The sequence below is a fragment of the Rhinopithecus roxellana genome, chromosome 16, assembly GCF_007565055.1.
Source record: "Rhinopithecus roxellana isolate Shanxi Qingling chromosome 16, ASM756505v1, whole genome shotgun sequence".
NCBI classification, from domain to species: Eukaryota; Metazoa; Chordata; class Mammalia; order Primates; family Cercopithecidae; genus Rhinopithecus; species Rhinopithecus roxellana.
Genome location: NC_044564.1, coordinates 20,248,447 through 20,268,025, shown reverse-complemented (window position 1 = coordinate 20,268,025; position 19,579 = coordinate 20,248,447). Strand labels below are relative to the sequence as shown.

Below are 19,579 nucleotides of genomic sequence, written 5' to 3'. Positions count from 1 at the left end.
TGGTCTGGGTCGGGGTCTCCTAGCCCATAGTACCTCCCACTTCCCCATCAGCCTGCAGACCATGCGGTGGGGTCTCCATTTCGGAGGCTATCTGTCCTGAGACTGCAAGCCTCTATGGGCAGAGCCTGCATCACTCCCACCCCTGCCCACACCTCACATTGGGCTGAGATGCTCAGCCAACTTCCAGGGAAGGGCCCAAGAGCCAATGTCTGCAGAGTAGAGCAATGCTAGGCCCTGCTCTCACCGCCAATCCTTGACCAGCCTTCCTTCCATGGGGAGGCCCTTCCCACCATACAGCCAGCACCAGGCATCCATCTACCTCTGATGCAGTGTCCAGCAGCGTGAGGCTCCAAGGGTCTAGCATGAAGGTATTGAGTGACTAGGAGACCTTGAGTGAAGGTCTCCCAGGACCTTCACTCAAGGGACTGACAGGCCATTGCTAAGATGAGACTCAGAATGAAAGAGAGAACAGCCTAGGTGCTCACCGCGGGCACCAATTCCACACTTTCTCTAGGAGCCTGCTCAAAGGGAGTTGGCCACTCACTCTGCCTGGCATTCATTCCCCCATCCATTTGGTCAAAAACATTGACCGGGCACATCTGCAGGTCTAACTTCAATCTCACAGAAGATACTGGAACTTTTCTTTCACAGCACTGGTCCCAGTTTTGGAGAAACATTTATTGGTATGAGTGCAAGTTAAATGTCTATCTTTTCTGACTAAACCACAAACTCTGAGACGGGAGGGGTCATATATGGCCTCCTGGCCCCTGTGTTCCTAGAATATGGGCAGAGACTTGTGAAGAGCAGGCACCCAGGAAACATCTCTAAAGGCATGAATAAACGGATGAATGAATTAATGGCTCTGTAAGGGAGATCACTTTACAGAGGAGAAAACAGTGTGGCTCAATGAGGTCAGTCAGTTTGCCTGCAGTCACTCCACTGAGGCAGGGTGGGAGGGAACATGAATTTGGCCTGCTGCCTCGCTGGCATCTGGGCCGGTCCTTACACACTCAGACCCTTCTCTCTGGCCTGCAGAATACCATCCTGAAGGACCTGGAGCAAGAGAGTGACATCCTGACATCTTCAGAAGCCCTTGAGGAGGAGGCCAAGCCGGATGTGGTCACCCCTGAGTCCTTCGCCCAGCTGAGCCGCATGGGGAAGCCCCTGATTGAAGACCCAGCTGTGGATGTGATCAGGAAGATCCTGCAGTGAGTGGCCCCAGGGTGTACCTGAGGCCCTGCCACCCCTGCCCCTGGCCCTGGACCTTCAGGGACCAGCTTTGGGGCCCCACACACTGGGGTTCCCATGTGAGTCCACCCCTGAGAGCCTGTGACCTCACGCAAAGGGCTTACCCACCCAGAGCCCCAGTTCCTCATCTGAAATGGGGCTCGTGACAGGACTGAGTGACGTGGCGCTGAGGACTAACTGGGATACTGCTCAGAGCCCAGCCTGAGCTGTCCCCATGGTCACCATCGAAGAGCTCACACCCTTTCCTTTGGTTTCAGACTTCCCAACACAAAATGGCCAACCCACCATTGTGACAAAGATCGGTCCCAGACAGGTAGAGGCGCACAGGCCTGTGGGTCTCGGGGCAGCAGTGAGGCGGGGGATGGTGGTGCTGTGTGGCCCATTCTCACCTCCTGTCCTCTGCTCCTGTCCTGGGTCCTCGTCACCCAAAGGCTTCAAGCGACATCGGTGCCGGCCAGAAAACTCTGGGAAGAAGGCCGTGCCCAGTGCCAGTGGCACCTCTGCAAGCAGGTAGGACACAGGGCAGCCAGAATCGCCCCTTCCCAGTTCATCCCCCCACACAAAGGCAGGACACGACCTATGGCTTTCCCAGGCTTTTCCTTGGAAGGCACCACAGTGCTCTCAGCTCTGGGACTCCACAGGGTGCAGTGACGGGTGAGCTCTGATGCCGGCTTTAGTCAGGCGCCATCCTTGGTTTGCTGGTTGTCCATGGTGCTGATGGATCTCAGCCCTGCCACCTTCCACACATGGTCATGGTTAGAAAGACAGGGCAGATGGCTTTCCTGGAGGGACATCACAGAGCAGAAAGAGTTCTGGTCCTTGGCACGCTGCCCACCAAGTCTCAGTGGGGTCGTTAGACTCAAAGTTTACCCCACATGCAGATTTTATGGAAGGTGCATATCAGAAGCCCCGTGGCTGAATAGACTTGCTAGCTCTTTGTGTCAACCTGGTTGACGTGGGTTCATTCCTGGTTTTGAGAAGGCAAGGGGAATCCCTGCTTTGCCTTTCCCTCCAGAAGGTCTTTTTGAGCATGCGTGCTGTGTGCAATGAGGAAAGAAACAAAGACCAGCCATATGAGAAGAGCAAAGGCTATTGACTCAGAGCTGACTGCAGCAGGGAGTCAGCCACCATCCAGGGCGTTTCAGCAGAGCTCCCAGGGCAGGCAGAGGAGTGGTAAGCATTACCCTCCTCTCTAGCTGTGCGCTGGTTAGGGGATGCTGGCATGGGGAAGCTGGAGGCTGCCCACCGAAAGCAGGGCATCCCATGTGATTGGTTAGGGGACATGTTTGGCTTTCTCTGGTTGACCCAAAGTTGAAAATGAAGACAAAAATTAGGGAAGCTGTCATTTATTAATTAAGTCCTGGCCATTTGGGGCCTACTGTTATAGGTGATATTGTAGCTTCCTGGACCATCCCCAGGGATGACAATCTCACTTCCTGCAAATCTGATTTAGAGCAGGCTGACTTCCTGGGTGGTTTCTTGTAGCTAAGGCGGGGCAGCCTCCTGGTTAGGTTGCTGCACATCACGGGACACAGCTCTGTTTTTTATATGATCCGGCCATGACCTGTTTCCATGTTCAGTCTCTCAGAGGTTACAAAACGAAGTCCATGTCACTAGGGCTGCCAGACAAAAGAGAGGGTGCCCATCTACACTGGAATTTCAGATCAACACCACCTAATTTTTTTAGCACAAGTATGCCCCAAATGCTGCACGTGATACACTAATACTGAAAATTACTCTGTTTATATGAAATTCAAATTTAAATGGGTGTACTGTATTGTTATAGCTAAATCTGGCAACCCTACCTGTGACTCAATGTTTTTTTCCTTTGGGTCCTCATCACGGGGAAGCAAGAATGCAAATTTCTGGGCCTGAGCACCTCCGCCCCTCGCCCTCTCACAGCAGCTGTGGTTGGGTTTCAGCAGTTAAGGTGGTTAAGGTTTCAACTCATGGTAAGGTAGACTCACAGCTGTTAAGAAGGGACACGTCTCAAAGGGCTGGGACCTAGAAATGGGAGTCCGGTTGCCCACGGGCAGGCCCCATGCCTCCAGAAACCCAGGCAGGGATCCTGCAGGCTCAGACCTGCCTTGCATCTGTCCACAGCCTCCAGACCACCCACCCACCTTTGTCCCACAGCCTCACACGGCACCCCAAGCCCAACAGAATGGAGAGAAAGTACCAGGTGCTTGGGGACAAGCCTCCTCCTCCTGCTGAGTGAGTAACAACACCTTTCCTTTTGACTGCATTTAACCTGTTTGGGGTTGGGAGGGGCAGCAAATGTGACTCAGCTGAGGGGAAAAATCAGAAAGGGGAACGGCAGGTCCAAGCAGAGGAGGGGTGAGGGGGGATAGCAAAGGTCAAGGTCAGTGTGTCTCAGCCCATTTCACCTGAATTTGTTGAGAAACATTTTCATCAACATCTCACATTTTCCAAGCTAACAAGCATTCCCTGGTGGTAGGGCAGCAGACCCCGTTCGAGGTCTGAGCTTTTTTTTTTGTACTTTTTTTCAGTACTTTCCCCCATTTCTCTTTTCCTTTATTGTAACTCCAGTGATTAAAACAAAAGCAGTTAAACTTAGTATAGCTTCACTGCAAGCAAACAAGCAAAATTCCAAGTTCAGAAAACGAAAAGCCTTCGAAGAAAGTCAGGTTCCACAAAGGAGCCCCCTCTCCCCCTGTATTAGAGATCCCTCCAGACAGTGTACCCCTCTCATCAGCCCTTTCACCCTGGGACCCTCATCTCTGGGGTCATGAAGTTTGCAGGGGATGGCTGTGATATCAGGCAGCCCAGGTGTGGCCTCCAGCTGGCAGGTAGACAGTTCCCTCGTCCCACACCCAAGGACGCTCCTGCACCGTGAATACTTCGGCTCTCTAATTTTTATAGCTCATTGCAGGAGGATGTTTGGTCCTGCATGAAGTCCTGTTCATTTGATTACTATTTATGAGTAATCATTCTTTCAGCTAATCGAGGCACTGCCCGGTGCAGGCATTGCAATGGGGCCGGGGATTCCATGGTGAACAAGTACAGACAGGTCCATGTCCTGTGTCAAAAGATAAACTCAGGCACATTAAAATATTGGTGAGTTTATTTGAAGTCAGTAATTCATGAATTGGGCAGTGCCAGACCCCAAGTGATTCAGGGAACACCAGGGGAAACCTTTTATAAGGTGTTCATAGAAGGAAGGCAAAGAAAATATTTGCTTGGTTAAAGTGAGAAGTTCCTAGTTGGCTATTTCTGACTGGTTAAGCTTACATTTCATTTTCCTAGACGATGACCACTCATTCTGAGTTGGGTTTGTTTTCTAGCGAGAAACTCCAGGCACTGGAACCGTTTCAGCCTGATGGCCTCCCGTTTATGATCTTAAACACCTAGTGGCCTTCACAGTCTGCTGGGAGAGATGGAGGTTAATCAACCAGTCACATAAATCAATCCCAAATCCACCTGATTAGTATGTGTCATAAGGCTGAGGGGGCATTAATCCAAGATCATTAAAACCAAGTGGTCAGAAATTGCTGCTGAGCTGGGGTCTGAGGAAGGGCAGGAACAAATGCAACCGAGAAGAGAAGAAAGTTAGCTGCTGTTATGGAGTGGAATCAGAGTGTGCAGAGGTCCTGGGGCAAGAGTGAGTAATTTCAAGGAGTGTCATGGCTAAAACAGAGCACTTGGAAAGTTCTGCTCATTTGGTTCTGTCCATGTTGGTGTGTCTAGACCAGGCCCCTCAGGTATGTCTCGTGTGTGTTGCAGGGATTTTAAGGGGATCGTCTTGACCCTCCTCTGGGAAAGCAATGAGAACCTGCTGACGGTTGCAGAGGTGAGGACCACCACCCATGGCCTGTGCCTGCCCTGAAAGCCACCCCTACCTTCTGCAGTCTGCTGATCATGGCCACTTGGGGGAAAATGAGGAAGAGAGGATTCCATCCCCACCATGACCACAGCTCCCCAGCTTCTGTCACCTCCCTATGAGTTTTTTTTTTCTTCTAGAAACCAAACCTCATTCATTCATCTAATTGATCAAACATTTCTTAAGACACCAACTGCATGTCAGGTACTGTGTGTGTCAAGAGGAACAAGCCCACCCTCTGTCCCCAAGGCACCCAGGCCCAGTGGGAAGCTGACAGATGTGGCAGGGACACAGAAGGAGGTGGGGCAGTGGGAGCAGGCACCAGACAAGCTGCCCAGTGCCCTGTTCCCACATACCCTGCACCATGGTGTGGGTGAATTCTCCTTTCTGCCTCCCACGGGTCTGTCTGCCTCCTTCAGGGCAGGGTCCCTGGCTCACGCATCTTTGTGGCCTGCACCCTATACCCAGCTTGGCACTTCCTTGTAAGCTCCCAACCTGGTCACCAATTTGAGATTCCATTGATTTGGGTCTTGAAGAATAAATAGGATTCTCGCCAGTCACTCAGGAAATAACAAGGGCTGGCCATGGCCCCACTCACTCCAGGTGGGCCCAGGGAGGCAACACGTGCAGACAGGGAAGAAGGAGTGTCTGCCCGTGTCACCTCCACAGGGGAAGCCACGAGCAAAGGCTGGGGAGTGTGGAGGTGAGGGCAGGCTGGTGGATCCCAGGAGCAAGAGCCAGAGTCCCATGGGGTCCTCACGCACACATGGTCACCCTCTCTGGCAGGAGTTCTACCGTAAAGAAAAACGCCCGGTCACCAGGCCTGACTGCATGTATGACACCTTTGACCAGTGTGCCGAGAACATCAGCAAAAAGATCCTGGAGTACCAGAGCCAGGCAAATAAGTACCACAACTCCTGCCTCATAGGTGAGTATAGGCAGCAGGTAGGCATGGAGAGCCGGGTAGGGCGCGAAGCCAGTGATGGAGCTCAGCCTTGGCCTTGTGGCCTGGATCCTCCCCTCTAGGGGAGGCAGAGGAGCTTCCCTGTGAACAGCCGACCTCTTAAAATTAGGTAAAAACAATAACCAGATTGTACTGGGGAAATGTGACCACGCAAGAAAAAAGTTGACTTTTCTTGAGAAATATGGTGATTTGTACCTCTAAAAATATTTTGTTTCTTCTACAGATATTTTTGACAGCTTTATTGAGATACTTGCATACCATAAAATTTACCCGTGTAGTATACTCAATGTGGTTTTTAGTTTATTTACACTTATGCAGTCACTGCTACCATCAATTTTAGAAACCCCATCCCCCAGCCCCTCCCCAGCCTAAAGCAACCACTAATCTACTTTCTGTCTCTATAGACTTCCTTATTCTTTACTTTTATGAGAATAGAATTGTATAGTATGTAGTCTTTGGGACTGGCTTATCTCATTTTGCATAGTATTTCAAGGTTTATGCATGTTGTAGATGGTGCCAGTACTTCATTCCTTTTTATCTATGAATAATATTCCATTGTATGAATCTGTCACACTTTGCCGTGGTCTACTGTGCTGTTTCAGAGGCCCTCTGGGTAGAAGGAGGAGAGTTCAGGGGATAGCCAGACCTGGGCCGGGACACAGCACTGCCACTTCCCAGCTGTATTACCGTGGCCAGATGATCTCACCTCTTGAGCCTCAGTTTTCTTTTCTTTTCTTTTTTTTTTTTTTTTTTTTGTGGCAGAGTCTCACTCTGTTGCCCAGGCTGGAGTGCAGTGGCGTGATCTGCAATCTCGGCTCACTGCAACCTCCGTCTCCTGGGTTCAAGAGACTCTCCTGCCCCAGCCTTCTGAGTAGCTGGGACTATGGGCACATGCCACCATACCTGGCCAATTTTTGTATTTTTAGTAAAGACAGGGTTTCACCACATTGACCAGGCTGATCTCGAACTCCTGACCTCCGATGGTCTGCCTGCCTTGGCCTCCCAAAGTGCTGGGATTACAGACATGAGCCACTGCGCCCAGCCAAAGCCTCAGTTTTCTTGTCTGTGGACTGCAGATATTAATAACATCCACCACAGAAGGCCTTCTTGAGGATTAAGTCCCTCACACAGACTTGGCATGTACAGGGAATTAAGCAGTGATAGTGTTCATAGCTGTGGTTGTTGAATGACTGGAATTGAAACTGCAGGCATTGTTGTGTTTCTATAGCTCAGAATTTCCCCCATGTGAACTCTGGGGGATCCCATCCTACATGATTGTCCTCAAAACAAGGGTTCCGTGGTCAAATGGGCTTGGAAAATGCTGCAGACTGCATCCTTCTCTGGTAAACTCAAAACTAGTGAAGACTTCTATTTTCTGCAGCTTGGCAGGCTAATGGGGGATCCATTCTCCCACTAAAAACATGTAAAATGCTGCATAAGATATTTTTGTAATAAAATCTTTTAAATGCATTAGAAAGCTATCTGTAAAGTGAGAAATACACAAAAGTCAAAAATTAAGTGAAAATAGAAACTCTGAGTGATAAATTAAGTAGTAACCCTGGTTATTGCCCTAGGGGCATTTGCTGACTCCCCGGTGAACTTGAGCCTCTATTTTCATGGCCTCCAGGGTATTGGGAACAAGAGACAAATCCACAGACCTCCAAAGTGGGAAGTCTTAAAGGAACAAGGCACCTAAAGCTGGAACCCAACAGGGCTTCCAGAGTAAGGCAAATGAGACGGAAACCAAGCTCCTCCCTCTCTCCCTCCAGCAATGAGAAGGAAACTGTTTTATCAAAAACCATGGTACTGGGTGAAGAAAAAAAAACTCCAAAGAGAAATCCAGAACTATATGCCAGTCCCTGTGTGGTTTCTAAATTTATGTTTAGATAATTCACACTTACCTAAACATGAATTCAATTATGCTTTTGTGGCTCATCCAAAAGACCTCAAGCTAATAACTGAGCTTAAAATGATCTTGAGTTGGTGGTGTTCAGAAGCTTGTTTGTTGGAGATATAACAAATTCTCTCTAGGAAAACTTACCTTCAGTTCAGGCCTCAAAGGATTCCCACAAATAAAATGCCCAGAATAAGAGCTCACAGTAATAAACAAAGAGCAACAAAATTCCCATAAACACAAGGAAACAGTGTTTATGTTTCCTAGGCAGGAGGAGACCAGCAAAGACTTCAGATATTATAAGTATTGGACACAGAACATAAAATAATACACTTCTAGTCAAATAAAAGGGGAACTGGAAACATGAATAAGAAGCAGGAGACTATGAAAGTGACCAATGAGCTATAAAAGAGAATAAAATAGAACTTTCATGAAGGAAAAATTAAGAGTTGAAATTTTAAAATTATCCATGACTTTACCACCAGGTTACATATAGCTGAAAGTAGAGTTGGTGAACTGGAAGACAAATCCAAAGAAAATAACCAGAATATAACACAGAAAGATAAAGAGATAAAATATGGGAGAGAGGTAAAAAGACATGAATGAAAGAGCAGGTCTAACATACAGCCATTTGGAGATCCAGAGAAAGAAGAAGACCTAGAATCAAGGCAATAATAGAAATAATGGATGAGAACTTGCCAAAAATGCCAAGAGACACAATGCATTTTAAATGAGATGAGAAGTCTGCAGAGTATATAGAAGCCCTTTGAATTTATTTAAGCCTTTATTTTATTTTATTTTATTTTATTTTATTTTTATTTTTATTTTAAAGAGAGGGTCTCACTCTGTGGCCCAGGCTACAGTGTGGTGCAATTATAGTTCACCATAGCCTCAAACTCCTGGGCTCAAGCAATCCTCCCACTTTAGCCTCCTGAGTAGCTGGCATGTACCATCATGCCTGGCTAATGTTTAAATTTTTTTTAGAGACAGGGTTTTGCTATGTTGCCCAAGCTGGTCTTAAACTCCTGGCCTCTAGCAATCCTCCCACCTCAGCCTCCCAAAGTGCTGGGATTACAGGTGTAAGCCACTGCAACTGGCTAAGCCTGTATTTTCTATACTAAGCCTGACCTCAGGACCCCTTTTGATGGAATAGCTGTTACCACATTAGAGACCAATATTTTGTCTTTGGGAAGCTGCTTTGGGCCTCGTTGTAGAGATCACCTCTGCAACTTGATTCTAATCTGTTCCCTCCCTTGGCCTCTTACCCGCAATTCTGGCAGAATTACGGATCCAGATGAGGAGATTTGAGGAGCTGCTGCCCCAAGTGTGTTGGCTGGTGATGGAGAATTTCAAGGAGCACCACTGGAAAAAGTTTTGCACCTCCGTAAAGGAGATCCGAAGACAGTTTGAGGGACAGCAGAAGCAGCTGGAGAAAAGAAAGGTGAGGGCCTCAGGACGAGCCCTTCCACTCCAGGATCAGGGGAACTGGGAGTTCAGAAATGGTGGCAGGTTGTGGGAAGGGCCAAGTCCAAGTGAAGAAGGTGAGCTGGGCTTGGGATTTTTGGATGGGGTCCTTGGGACAGGAGCCATTGGCAAAATAAGAACTGAACCAACAGCTTCTACATAGAAGGTGTTCAGTAAACTCCTTGTTGGCTATAGTGGGTGGGTATGCTGGGTTCCATGGGGCTGTACTCATTGAGATAACAATAATTGTCCACACTGGTCTTTGGAGCTGTGGAACATGGGTGCTGCTGGTTTCACTGGACTAAAGCTCTGATTGTGCTGGACAGATGCTCAGCCTTTTCTCTTCCAAACCCCCTGAGTCAGCTCCAGCCATGCCCCCCCTCTTAACCCCTCTGCCACTCTTTTGCCCACCCATCACCCCCACACATCCGGGTCAGAGGACACATGAGTCTCGCCATAATCATAATTGACAGAAGACATAGGTCAGTGACTTTTGGTGGGTTAACATCACTGCTGAATTCTGGATTGTTTGATTAAAGGACAAAAATGCCCAGAAGCTCCATCTAAATCTTGGACACCCCATACATTTCCAAGAAATGGAGTCTCTACACTTAAGTGAAGACAAAAGGCAGGAAGAGCTGGACAGCATGATTAGGATGAACAGGGAGAAGCTGGAGGTCAGTGATACTATTGATTTCCCAGTGCAGGCACGCTCCAAAAATAGCCCAATGGACAGCCACTGACAGCACCAGGTGCAGCCCTTTGTTGATATCTTGGCCAAAGCAGGCATGATCGTGGTTAGGTTTTGTAGGTAAAAATGGCCATTATTGGCATTTTAACTTGTATCCTTTTTGACTTCTAAATTAATTAATTATAAAATTACTAATGATAACTTTTATTTTGTGATCCATGTCTAGTTTTATTTCCTCTTCTGTGAATTGTCTGTGTCCCTTGTCCATTTCTGAATCATTTCTTATGTTTAAACCAGATCACGTCTTGGGAGAGGCCTCCTGGCTGAGGGCCAGATGCTGGTTACTTGGACACAGTGGCTATAATGGCTTGGGTCCCCAGAACTCCCTGCAGAGTTCACCCATCCCCTCTTCAGCTGGCCTTGGAGGGATGATTCTCTCCCAGCAGCACTGTTGTCACCATGTTTTTTCCAGGAATGTACCAGAAGGAATGGCCAGGTTTTCATAACCAACTTGGCCACCTTCACTGAGAAGTTCCTACTGCAGTTGGATGAGGTGGTCACCATTGACGACATCCAGGTTGCAAGTAAGAGGCACCACCAGCCTTGTGTCCTGGCCCCAGGGGCTAGTGAGGGCTAGGTTGGGCAGGGGTCTGCTTTCCCCAACTCTATCAGAGTGAAAACGGGTGATCCATTGAGGGAACTGATTAATTTTTGTTTTCCTTAAAAACAATTTTTTGGCCGGGCGCGGTGGCTCACGCCTGTAATCCCAGCACTTTGGGAGGCCGAGGCGGGCGGATCACAAGGTCAGGAGATTGAGACCATGGTGAAACCCCGTCTCTACTAAAAATACAAAAAATTAGCCGGGCGCGGTGGCGGGCGCCTGTAGTCCCAGCTACTAGGGAGGCTGAGGCAGGAGAATGGCGTGAACCCAGGAGGTGGAGCTTGCAGTGAGCCGAGATTGCGCCACTGCACTCCAGCCTGGTGGACAGAGTGAGACTCCGTCTCAAAAAAAAAAATAAACAATTTTTTGATTAAAAAGCAAAAGCCAGATGGCCCAATGTTTATATATAAAAAATGAAACCCTATTGAGTAAACATTTCCATACTCTTGGGGTTAGGGACAACTTTTCTAAGTATGACAGGAGAGCTAGAAGCCATAGAGGGAATGGCTGGCTCTTTGTAGCCAAAACAAAAACAGAAACATGTCAATAGATGGAAAGACAAACCACAAACTGGAAAAGTATTCCTCACAACTTATAGATCAGAGAAAGGGCTAATCTCCCTATGGTACGAAGAACTCTCACAGGTCAAATTTTTAAAGAGACAAAGGACAAACCCATGCTCTTCAAAAGAGAAGCAGTTCATATGGCTAGTCACTGTAAAAGATGCTCAACTTCACTGATGATGAAAAATGAAAATCTAAGTATTATTTAGATATCATTTCTCACCAATAGCCTGGCAAAGTTTTTACATTTGGTAACAACGTAAAAGAATGTCAAGAAACAGAGACTCCACAGAGGCTCTTGGTAGAGCATACATGGATACCGCTGTCTTAGAGAACAATTTGTCAGTTCCTGTCAAAATTCTGAGTGTTTAGACATTTGGCCTAGCATGTCTAATTCTAGGAATTTATCTGAAAGAAATACTTGGATACTTTTTCAAAGGTATATGTTCAAAAATATTCACAGCACTGTTTGAAATGGCAAAGAATTGGAAGCAACACTAACATCGACATACAGAAAATTCAATGGGCCAGGCACAGTGGCCCACACCTGCAGTCCCAGCACTTGAGAGGCTGAGGCGGGTGGATCCCTTGAGCCCAGGAGTTTGAGACAAGCCAGGGCAACATGGCAAAACTCCATCTCTACTAAAAATTTAAAGATTAGCTCAGTGTGGTGGTGTGCACGTGTCGTTCCAGCTCCTGGAGGTGGAGGGCGATTGGGAGGGTGCTGAGGTGGGAAGATTGCTTACGTCTGGGAAGTCGAGGCTGCCGTGAGCCTTAATCACACCACTGCACTCCAGCCTGGTGACAGAGCAAGACCCTGACTCAAAAAAAAAAAGAAGAAAAGAAAGAAAATTGGATGCATAAATGAGGGTGCCAGATGTGCGGGTAAATACCATGCAGCTGTTAAACTAGGTCTGCATGTGCTGACACGGAAAGACATGAAGGAGGGCTGTTGTGTGACAAAACAAATGGACAAACAGAACATGTCCATGATCCCATATTTTAAAACACATGCATGATATCAACATGCATACTCACATCTGTTTAAATGAATCTGTGTGAGAGACAGAGACAGATACTGGTACCAAACTGCTGATGATCACCTCTACTGGGTGGGATTGAGAGAGATCCCTAAAACCTTTTTTTTTTTTCATCACGAAGTGATGTTTACATTTTTAATAATGTACATATTACTTTTATAGCTATAAGATTAAAATCATACATTAAGTGTTATACATTTATCACTGCTCTATAAAGTAATTAAAATATATCCTTTTTATTTGTAAAGGTTTTTATTACAAAAACAATAAACATTCATTCCAGTAAAACAAGAAAATCAGTATGAACCAAGAAGCAAGTGAAGAACACAGTCCTTTCACCCTGAAAGCAGTGCCCTTTGCACTTGCTGTTCATCCTGCCAGACCTTTCCCTTTGGGCACAGGCCTGTGTGTTAGGGTGGCTGGGGAAGATTACAGGGCTTGGACACTTTTGTGACCTGATTTCCCTGCAGGTGAACCTTGACCAGGCTGGCCAGTCAACACTTCTCTTCTTCAGCGTTTTCAGTTGTTGCACACCATAATTTAATAAGCACTGTAACTTACTAATTAGTCCCTTTGCTATTGAACTTTGAAGCATTTCCAGTTTCCCACTCCTGTAATTATGCTGAAGAGAATCTCCGCATCCATACATCTCTAGGACAACAGACTCCTAGAAGTGCGATGTCTGGATCAAAGTGTGTACACATTTTTGAAGTGTTGGTCACTTTTCTATATCAGAGGTCTCTGTCAAGGGTGAGCCTCGTTTGGAAAATCAGGGCCTTGCAGAGATGCTGGGGTTGAGACCCCAGGGAGAACAGGCAGGTGAGCTGGTAGTGAAGCCGATCACAGTCCCTTGCAAGGAACCCCTGAGCCAGGAAGACTCCCTTCACCAGGCCCTGGGAGGCCTCTGCCTGCTCTGTAACTCGGCTTCTGAGCCAGGCCACTGGGCCTTGCCATTCATGGCAGAGGAGTGTACAGGTTGCCTGCTGGTTCTCTGCACACAGAGCCCCTGACCCTCTCACCCCCTGATCTAGAAAGAACATCAGAGCATCAGAGATTGGCTTATTGAGCTAGATAGTCAAGGGACAACCTTGGACGTGTTTGTTCCAGGGTAGGTTCTTAGTTTGGAACCCGTATGAGCTAGCCTAAGCCAAAGAAGGCTCTATGAAGCATATCCTGGGACTCATGGAAACTGCAGGAAGGTCAGAGCAGCAGGCTCGGGTTTGGAGCTGGGAAGAGCACCCACACCACTGCTCAGATTCCTCCAGCCATGACCCCCTGCCCCTGCAACCACCCCGAGCTGTGTGGCTGGTGCATTCAGCTTCTCCACCGAGAGGGCTCAGCCTGCCATAACTCCGAGTAGGGAGGAGGGGCGCCAGTCCTCCCGCCTCTTAAGTGTAATGCCGGGGAAATCCCTCGATCTCAGGCTGTTGGTGTGGCTACAGTCACTATCCTGTCTCTTGCCTCTAGGGATGGAGCCCCCCAAACAGAAAATATCAATGCTCATACGAAGGAAACTCGCTGGGCTCTCCCTGAAGGAAGAGAGTGAGAAACCCTTGATTGAACGTGGAAGCAGGTGAGAGCCAAGAGCAGCAAGGACTACTGTAAATGGCTGTATCTGCTGGGGGGTGGTACAGTGTAATGGTTAGGGGCTTGGGCTCTGAAGTCAGACAGACCTGGGAAAGGCATTGTGTTCTGAGCCTTAGGTTTCCTCATCCATGAAATTGGCATGGCCACCTACCTTGATATTATCAAGAGAAAGTTAAATGAGGTAGTACATGAGGTGCCCCAGCACATATGAACAGCTCAACAGCTATTAGTTCACATGATAAGGACCCACCAAAGGGTCCCACGATGAAAGGGAGGCCTGGCTCAGTGGGAGACATATTCTCAGATCACTGCTGGCATCGTGAGCCCCTCTAGCTGTCATGTGTGAAGAGAGTTGGCAATGTGCCTGTCCCCTGTGCCCAAGAGTGTGACTCTGCAAGAAGAAGCAGAGCAGTGATATGCCCAGCTATGTTCTCAGAAGTGGTCTTTAGAGCATCATAGGAAAAGCATACCAGGCACTGGTGGCCACCACCTGGCTGGCAGATCAGTGAGTAAACTGAGGCTCAGAAAGGGGAAGCAACTTGAACTGTGGCCCTCCCCTTCCCCACCAGAACCCCAGACCGTGCACAGCGATGAGACCAGTGTGGGCTAATATGAAACAGCTTGAACAAGTGCAGCATTCACACTCAGTATGTCTTTTATTTTCATTAAGATATTTAAAGCCATGATAATTTTCTCAAAGAAATGCTAAGCTTTTCCATCAGGGATGGTAGGTGGATTATGAAAGATGAAGACAAGTCTGTGAGATTTTCACACATTTGTTTGTAGGAAGTGGCCAGGAATCAAACCCACCGAAGTCACCATTCAAAACAAGATTCTTCTCCGGCCAACATCATCGATATCCACCACCAAAACCACCCTGGGCCACCTGGCAGCCGTGGAAGCCCGAGATGCTGTGTACCTGGTGAGATGGGGTGGAGTGGGTGTGTCCCGGGGAGCACAGCTCAGGTTGGCTGCCTTGGGAAGGGGGAGCTTCCCATTACCCGGCACCCCAACATTTGGTTGGTGCAGCAGGCAACACATGTCAGTGCACCCCAGAGCTGCAGGTCTCAACACTCAGGACGGTCACTGTTCACAGGCACAAAGACGCCGCCGCTGTGGGTCATCTCCCATCCCAGTGCAAGTGTGGGTCTGAGGCATGATCCCAATGCTGCGGGAGCCCAGCTGAGGGACATCCCACCCAGACTGGGGGTGAAGAAAGGCTTTCCAAAGGCACAGTGGGGTCACAGCTAGGGAACGTTGTCACCAGGCACGGAAGCAATGGTGGCAGTCAGCTCGGAGGGGGCACAGTAGCAGGAGCGGTCACAGCTCCTGAGAACTCACTGGGAGGTGCTTACTGGGAGCTGCTTCTCTTGACATGAGGCATCTCACTGAATCCTCCTAACCTCCACAAGGGAGGTAAAATTAAAACTGATGAGGACACTGAGGCTTAAAGAAACTTGTCCCCTCTATGCCACTACAGAGTGGCAGAGCCAGGATTTGATCCCAGTGCCTGTCAGACCCCCTGGGGACAGCCTGATGAGGAGGCTACACCCAGATGCCACCTGAGGACCTCTTGGCTCTGAAGATCTGTGGACCTTTGGTCCTGATGCCCAGAGAGAAACCTTGTCCTGCCCAGAGACCAGCTGGCCCCCTTATTGGGAAGTGCCCAGGGTCAGCCCTCCCCAAGCTTCCCTCCAAGCCCCAGGCAGAGGGTACAGCTCGGCCTGCTGAGTTCAGTGAAGGCGGGAGGCCGGGGAGGTCCAGCCTACCCAAAAACTGGGAGCCCTGAGCTCCCGAGAGGCCACAGTGTGGGACAGAGCTCAGGAAGGAGCGCTGAGCCCAGAGTCAGATAGACACAGGTTCTAGTCCTTGATCAGCCTCCGTCTAGCTGGGTGACCCCAGACCAGGCTCTGAGCCTCAGTTTTCCTGTCTTGTAAAATGGGGGAAATAACTAGGCCTACCTGGTTTCTACCTAAGAAGTGACTTAGGGAACTCTTGCCAGTGCCTGAAATGGGTTAAAAGCCACCTGCCAGCAAGTTACAGCATTGCCCTAGGGGAGAGGGTCCAGATGTCTCTCCTCATGTGGACCCCTCCTGCTACCTTCCTTCTAGAAATATTTAGCATCATTTGAGGGGGAGCTGAAGAGGATCCAGGATGACTGCACATCTCAGATGAAGGAGGCTCAGCGCTGGAAGGACAGCTGGAAGCAGTCCCTGCACACCATCCAGGGCCTGTATGTGTGACCCTCCACCCCACCACGAATAAATGCTTTCTTATGCAGACTCCTTCCCTGTCCATCTACCTGCCTACCTACTTTCCATTCATCCCTCCCTCCCTTCATCCCTCCACCCCTGCTCTGTGCCGGACACTGTAGCTTTACCAGCAAACAGGACATAGCATGGTCCCTGCCCACGTGGAGCCCACTTCCCACAAGGAAGGCATGAAAGGGGAGGTCCACGTGGTTAGCAGGGAGGGTAAGTACCAGGAATCAGTCACTTAAAATAGACTCCAGAACTTCAAAGGACATCACCTTCAAATAGCATGCTGGGCAGGGCACACCATCTTGAAAAATGAAATAATTAAAGGTCATGGGGAAACATTATTTTAATTTAACAGATTAAACAAGTATGGGTTATAACCGCAACTCTGCACTGGTTCCTAGGCCCAACAAAGACCTAATCCAATGTTGATTGGTATTTGTGCCACAATTTGCCTGAGCAAATTGCAATATTTTGAAAAAAAAAAAATCTTCCAGGCCTCCTTAGTCCTGTGATGCTCAGATCATTCTCTTGGAGTCCTCCAGCCTGCCGGCATCTCGCTCATCAACTTTCTCTTCTTTGATTACATGGCCTGAGCGTGCAGGTTTCATTTGTCAGTAGCTGTGTGTGTCATCTGGACAGGCTTCCTCAGCCACAGGCCTAGGAGGCCCCAGCCCCTAAATTTCCAGCCCGTGACAGCTATGTGACCCTCTGAGTGCAGCTCCCTCAGCTGGGGACACTCACCCTGCTCTCCTGGTCTGCTCCACCTAGTGAGGCGCTGCTTCGTTAGCTTGGTGGCCTTTGTGCACTGAAGCCAGGAGAGTGAGGAGTCCCCTTCCATTAAGGCAAACGCAATCTCCTGTTCTTTTCTGTGCTCCCCCCACCCCCACCCCAATGTGCTACCTTTCATTGCTCATTTTTCCAAAAGGAATATATGCACATCGTAGAAAAAAGAATTTATGAAACCAGCAACAGGATAACTTTAAAATCCTGAGCCGGGCACAGTGGCTCATGCCTGTAATCCTAGCACTTTGGGAGGCCAAGGCGAGCAGATCACCTGAGCTCAGGAGTTCGGGACCAGCTGAGGCAACATGGTGAAACCCCATATCTACTAAAATTACAAAAAGTTAGCCAGGCATGGTGGCACACACCTGTAATCCCAGCTACTGGGGAGGCTGAGGCATGAGAATCACTTGAACCCAGGAGGTGGAGGTTGCAGTGAGCCAAGATCATGCCACTTCACTCTGGCCTGGGCAACATAATGAGGCTCTGTCTCAAATAAACAAATAAATAAATAATAAAATCCTGGTATCTAGAGAGAGCCACTGTCCATAGCATCTTTCCATGTATGTGAGTTATTTTTACAAAAGGGAATCATAATGTGCATTAGGTTGCATAGACTGCTTGGTAAATTTTAACTAGATAAACCCTATGCCATATCCTTAAGGATTCATTTACACCATTGGTTTTCATACTTTTCTGACTCAACCACTGTATAAACATGTTCTAAACACAGGGCCCTTGCACACATACACAACTTGGGACCAACAGGTCACAGGATAGCACTTAACCTTACTAGGAAGACTGCTTTCTAATATTTTCTCCCTGCTTTTTAAATCCTAGCCCGGTCCACTAACTCAGTTCATGGCCCATGAAGGGGCCTTGATTGCAGTGTGGGACACTATCATTTAAACAGCTGCAGAGTGCTCCCACTGCCCGGGGAACCAGATCACCTCCGTCGGACAAGGGTGAGGATGTCCTAGAAAGAAGGCAAAGATGACATCCTCCCACACTAGCTCTTTGTACACATCTGTAATCATTCCTTAATCAGAGGGTGGCAGCTGTGGACATGGTGCCAAGTCACCCTCCAGGGAAACAGGCCACCCCCTCCCACCACTAAGCAATACCCATTGTCCAATTTCCTCATCCACACCAAGGGTTCTAGTTTCAGCATTTGGGGGACATTTTTTGCTGGTTTGGTTGGTGAGAAAACATATCTAAATCACTTTTCTAATAGTGAGTGAGACTGGACTCTAATCACCCCTATACCCATACTACAGGGACCCCCTTAGAGGCCCAGCTTGACAAGTACTGAAGGAACCCAATACTACTTTGTCTACCTTTTGGCTACTATAGATCCACACAAAAACTTGTTCATGACTGCCCATAGCAGCACTAAAAAATAGTGCCGTTATATCTAAGACTCCATTGCTTAAAAAATAGTGCTGCTATGAGCAGTCATGAATAAGTTTTTGTGTGGATGCATATTTTCATTTCTCTTGGGTATATACCAATTACTAGGTCTAAAAGTAACTCTAGGCTGGGCACAGTGGCTCACACTTGTCATCCCAGCACTTTGGGAGGCTGAGGCGGGTGGATCGCTTGAGGTCAGGAGTTAAGAGACCAGCCTGGCCAACATGGTGAAACCTGTCAAATGAAAATACACGAATTAGCCAGGGGTGGTAGCACACGCCTATAGTCCCAGCTACTTGGGAGGCTGAGCCATGAGAATTGCTTGAGCCCAGGAAGGGGAGGTTGCAGTGAGCCAAGATCATGCCATTGCACTCCAGCCTGGGCAACAGAGCGAGACTCTCTCTCCAAAAAAAAAAAAAAAAAAAAAAAAAAAAAAACAGTAACTGTATGCTTAACTTTTTGAGAAAGTGCCAGACTGTTTCCCAAAGTAGCTGTATCACTTTATATCAGTCTTGGCAGTATATAAAGGCTCTGATTTCTCCACATCATTTGCCAAAACTTGTTATTATCTGACTTTTGGATGATAACCATCCCAGTGGGTGTGAAGTTGTATCTCATTATAGTCTTAATTTACATTTGCAATGACTAATGATGTTGAGTATCTTTTCATGTGCTTATTGGTCATTTGAATATTTTCTCTGGAGAAATGTATTCAATTTCTGTATCAAATTTTTAACTAGATTACTTTTATTATTGAGTTATTAGAGTTCTTTATATATTCAAGCCACTGGACCCTTATCAGACATTTGCAAACATTTTTGCAAACAGATTTGCAAACATTTTCTCCAAATTGTATGTTGTTTTCACTTAAAAAATTATCTCTAGATCAGTTATAATTCACTTTCTTGATAGTGTCCTTTGATACACAAAAGTTTTTAATTCTGAGGAAGTCCAGTTTATTATTTCTTGGGTTGCTTGTGCTTTTGGTGTTATATCTAAGACTCCATTGCCTAATCCAAAGTCACAAAGATTTACTTCTGTTTTCTAAGAGCTGTATAGTTGTTTTATTTGTTTGTTCTTTTTTGAGACAGGGTCTCACTCTCTCGCCCAGACTGGAGTGCAGTGATATGATCTTGGCTCACCGCAACCTCCTCCTCCCTGGCTCAAGCAATTCT

The 19,579-nt window shown here is 47.8% G+C and overlaps 1 protein-coding gene across 1 annotated transcript in view; it reads left to right on the top strand.

Annotated features, from left to right (window-relative positions):
* CCDC180 (coiled-coil domain containing 180) overlaps window positions 1–16,236 on the top strand; it is an 85,845-nt gene extending 69,609 nt beyond the window's left edge. The window contains 12 exon segments of the mRNA XM_030920284.1: window positions 1,036–1,208; window positions 1,506–1,629; window positions 1,631–1,758; window positions 3,385–3,462; window positions 4,993–5,059; window positions 5,876–6,017; window positions 9,228–9,388; window positions 9,951–10,088; window positions 10,575–10,686; window positions 13,834–13,939; window positions 14,740–14,875; window positions 16,065–16,236. Of these exon segments, the coding sequence (XP_030776144.1) occupies window positions 1,036–1,208; window positions 1,506–1,629; window positions 1,631–1,758; window positions 3,385–3,462; window positions 4,993–5,059; window positions 5,876–6,017; window positions 9,228–9,388; window positions 9,951–10,088; window positions 10,575–10,686; window positions 13,834–13,939; window positions 14,740–14,875; window positions 16,065–16,196 (1,497 nt within the window). The 3' untranslated portion in view covers window positions 16,197–16,236.
* Window positions 16,237–19,579: the final 3,343 nt, after the last annotated feature.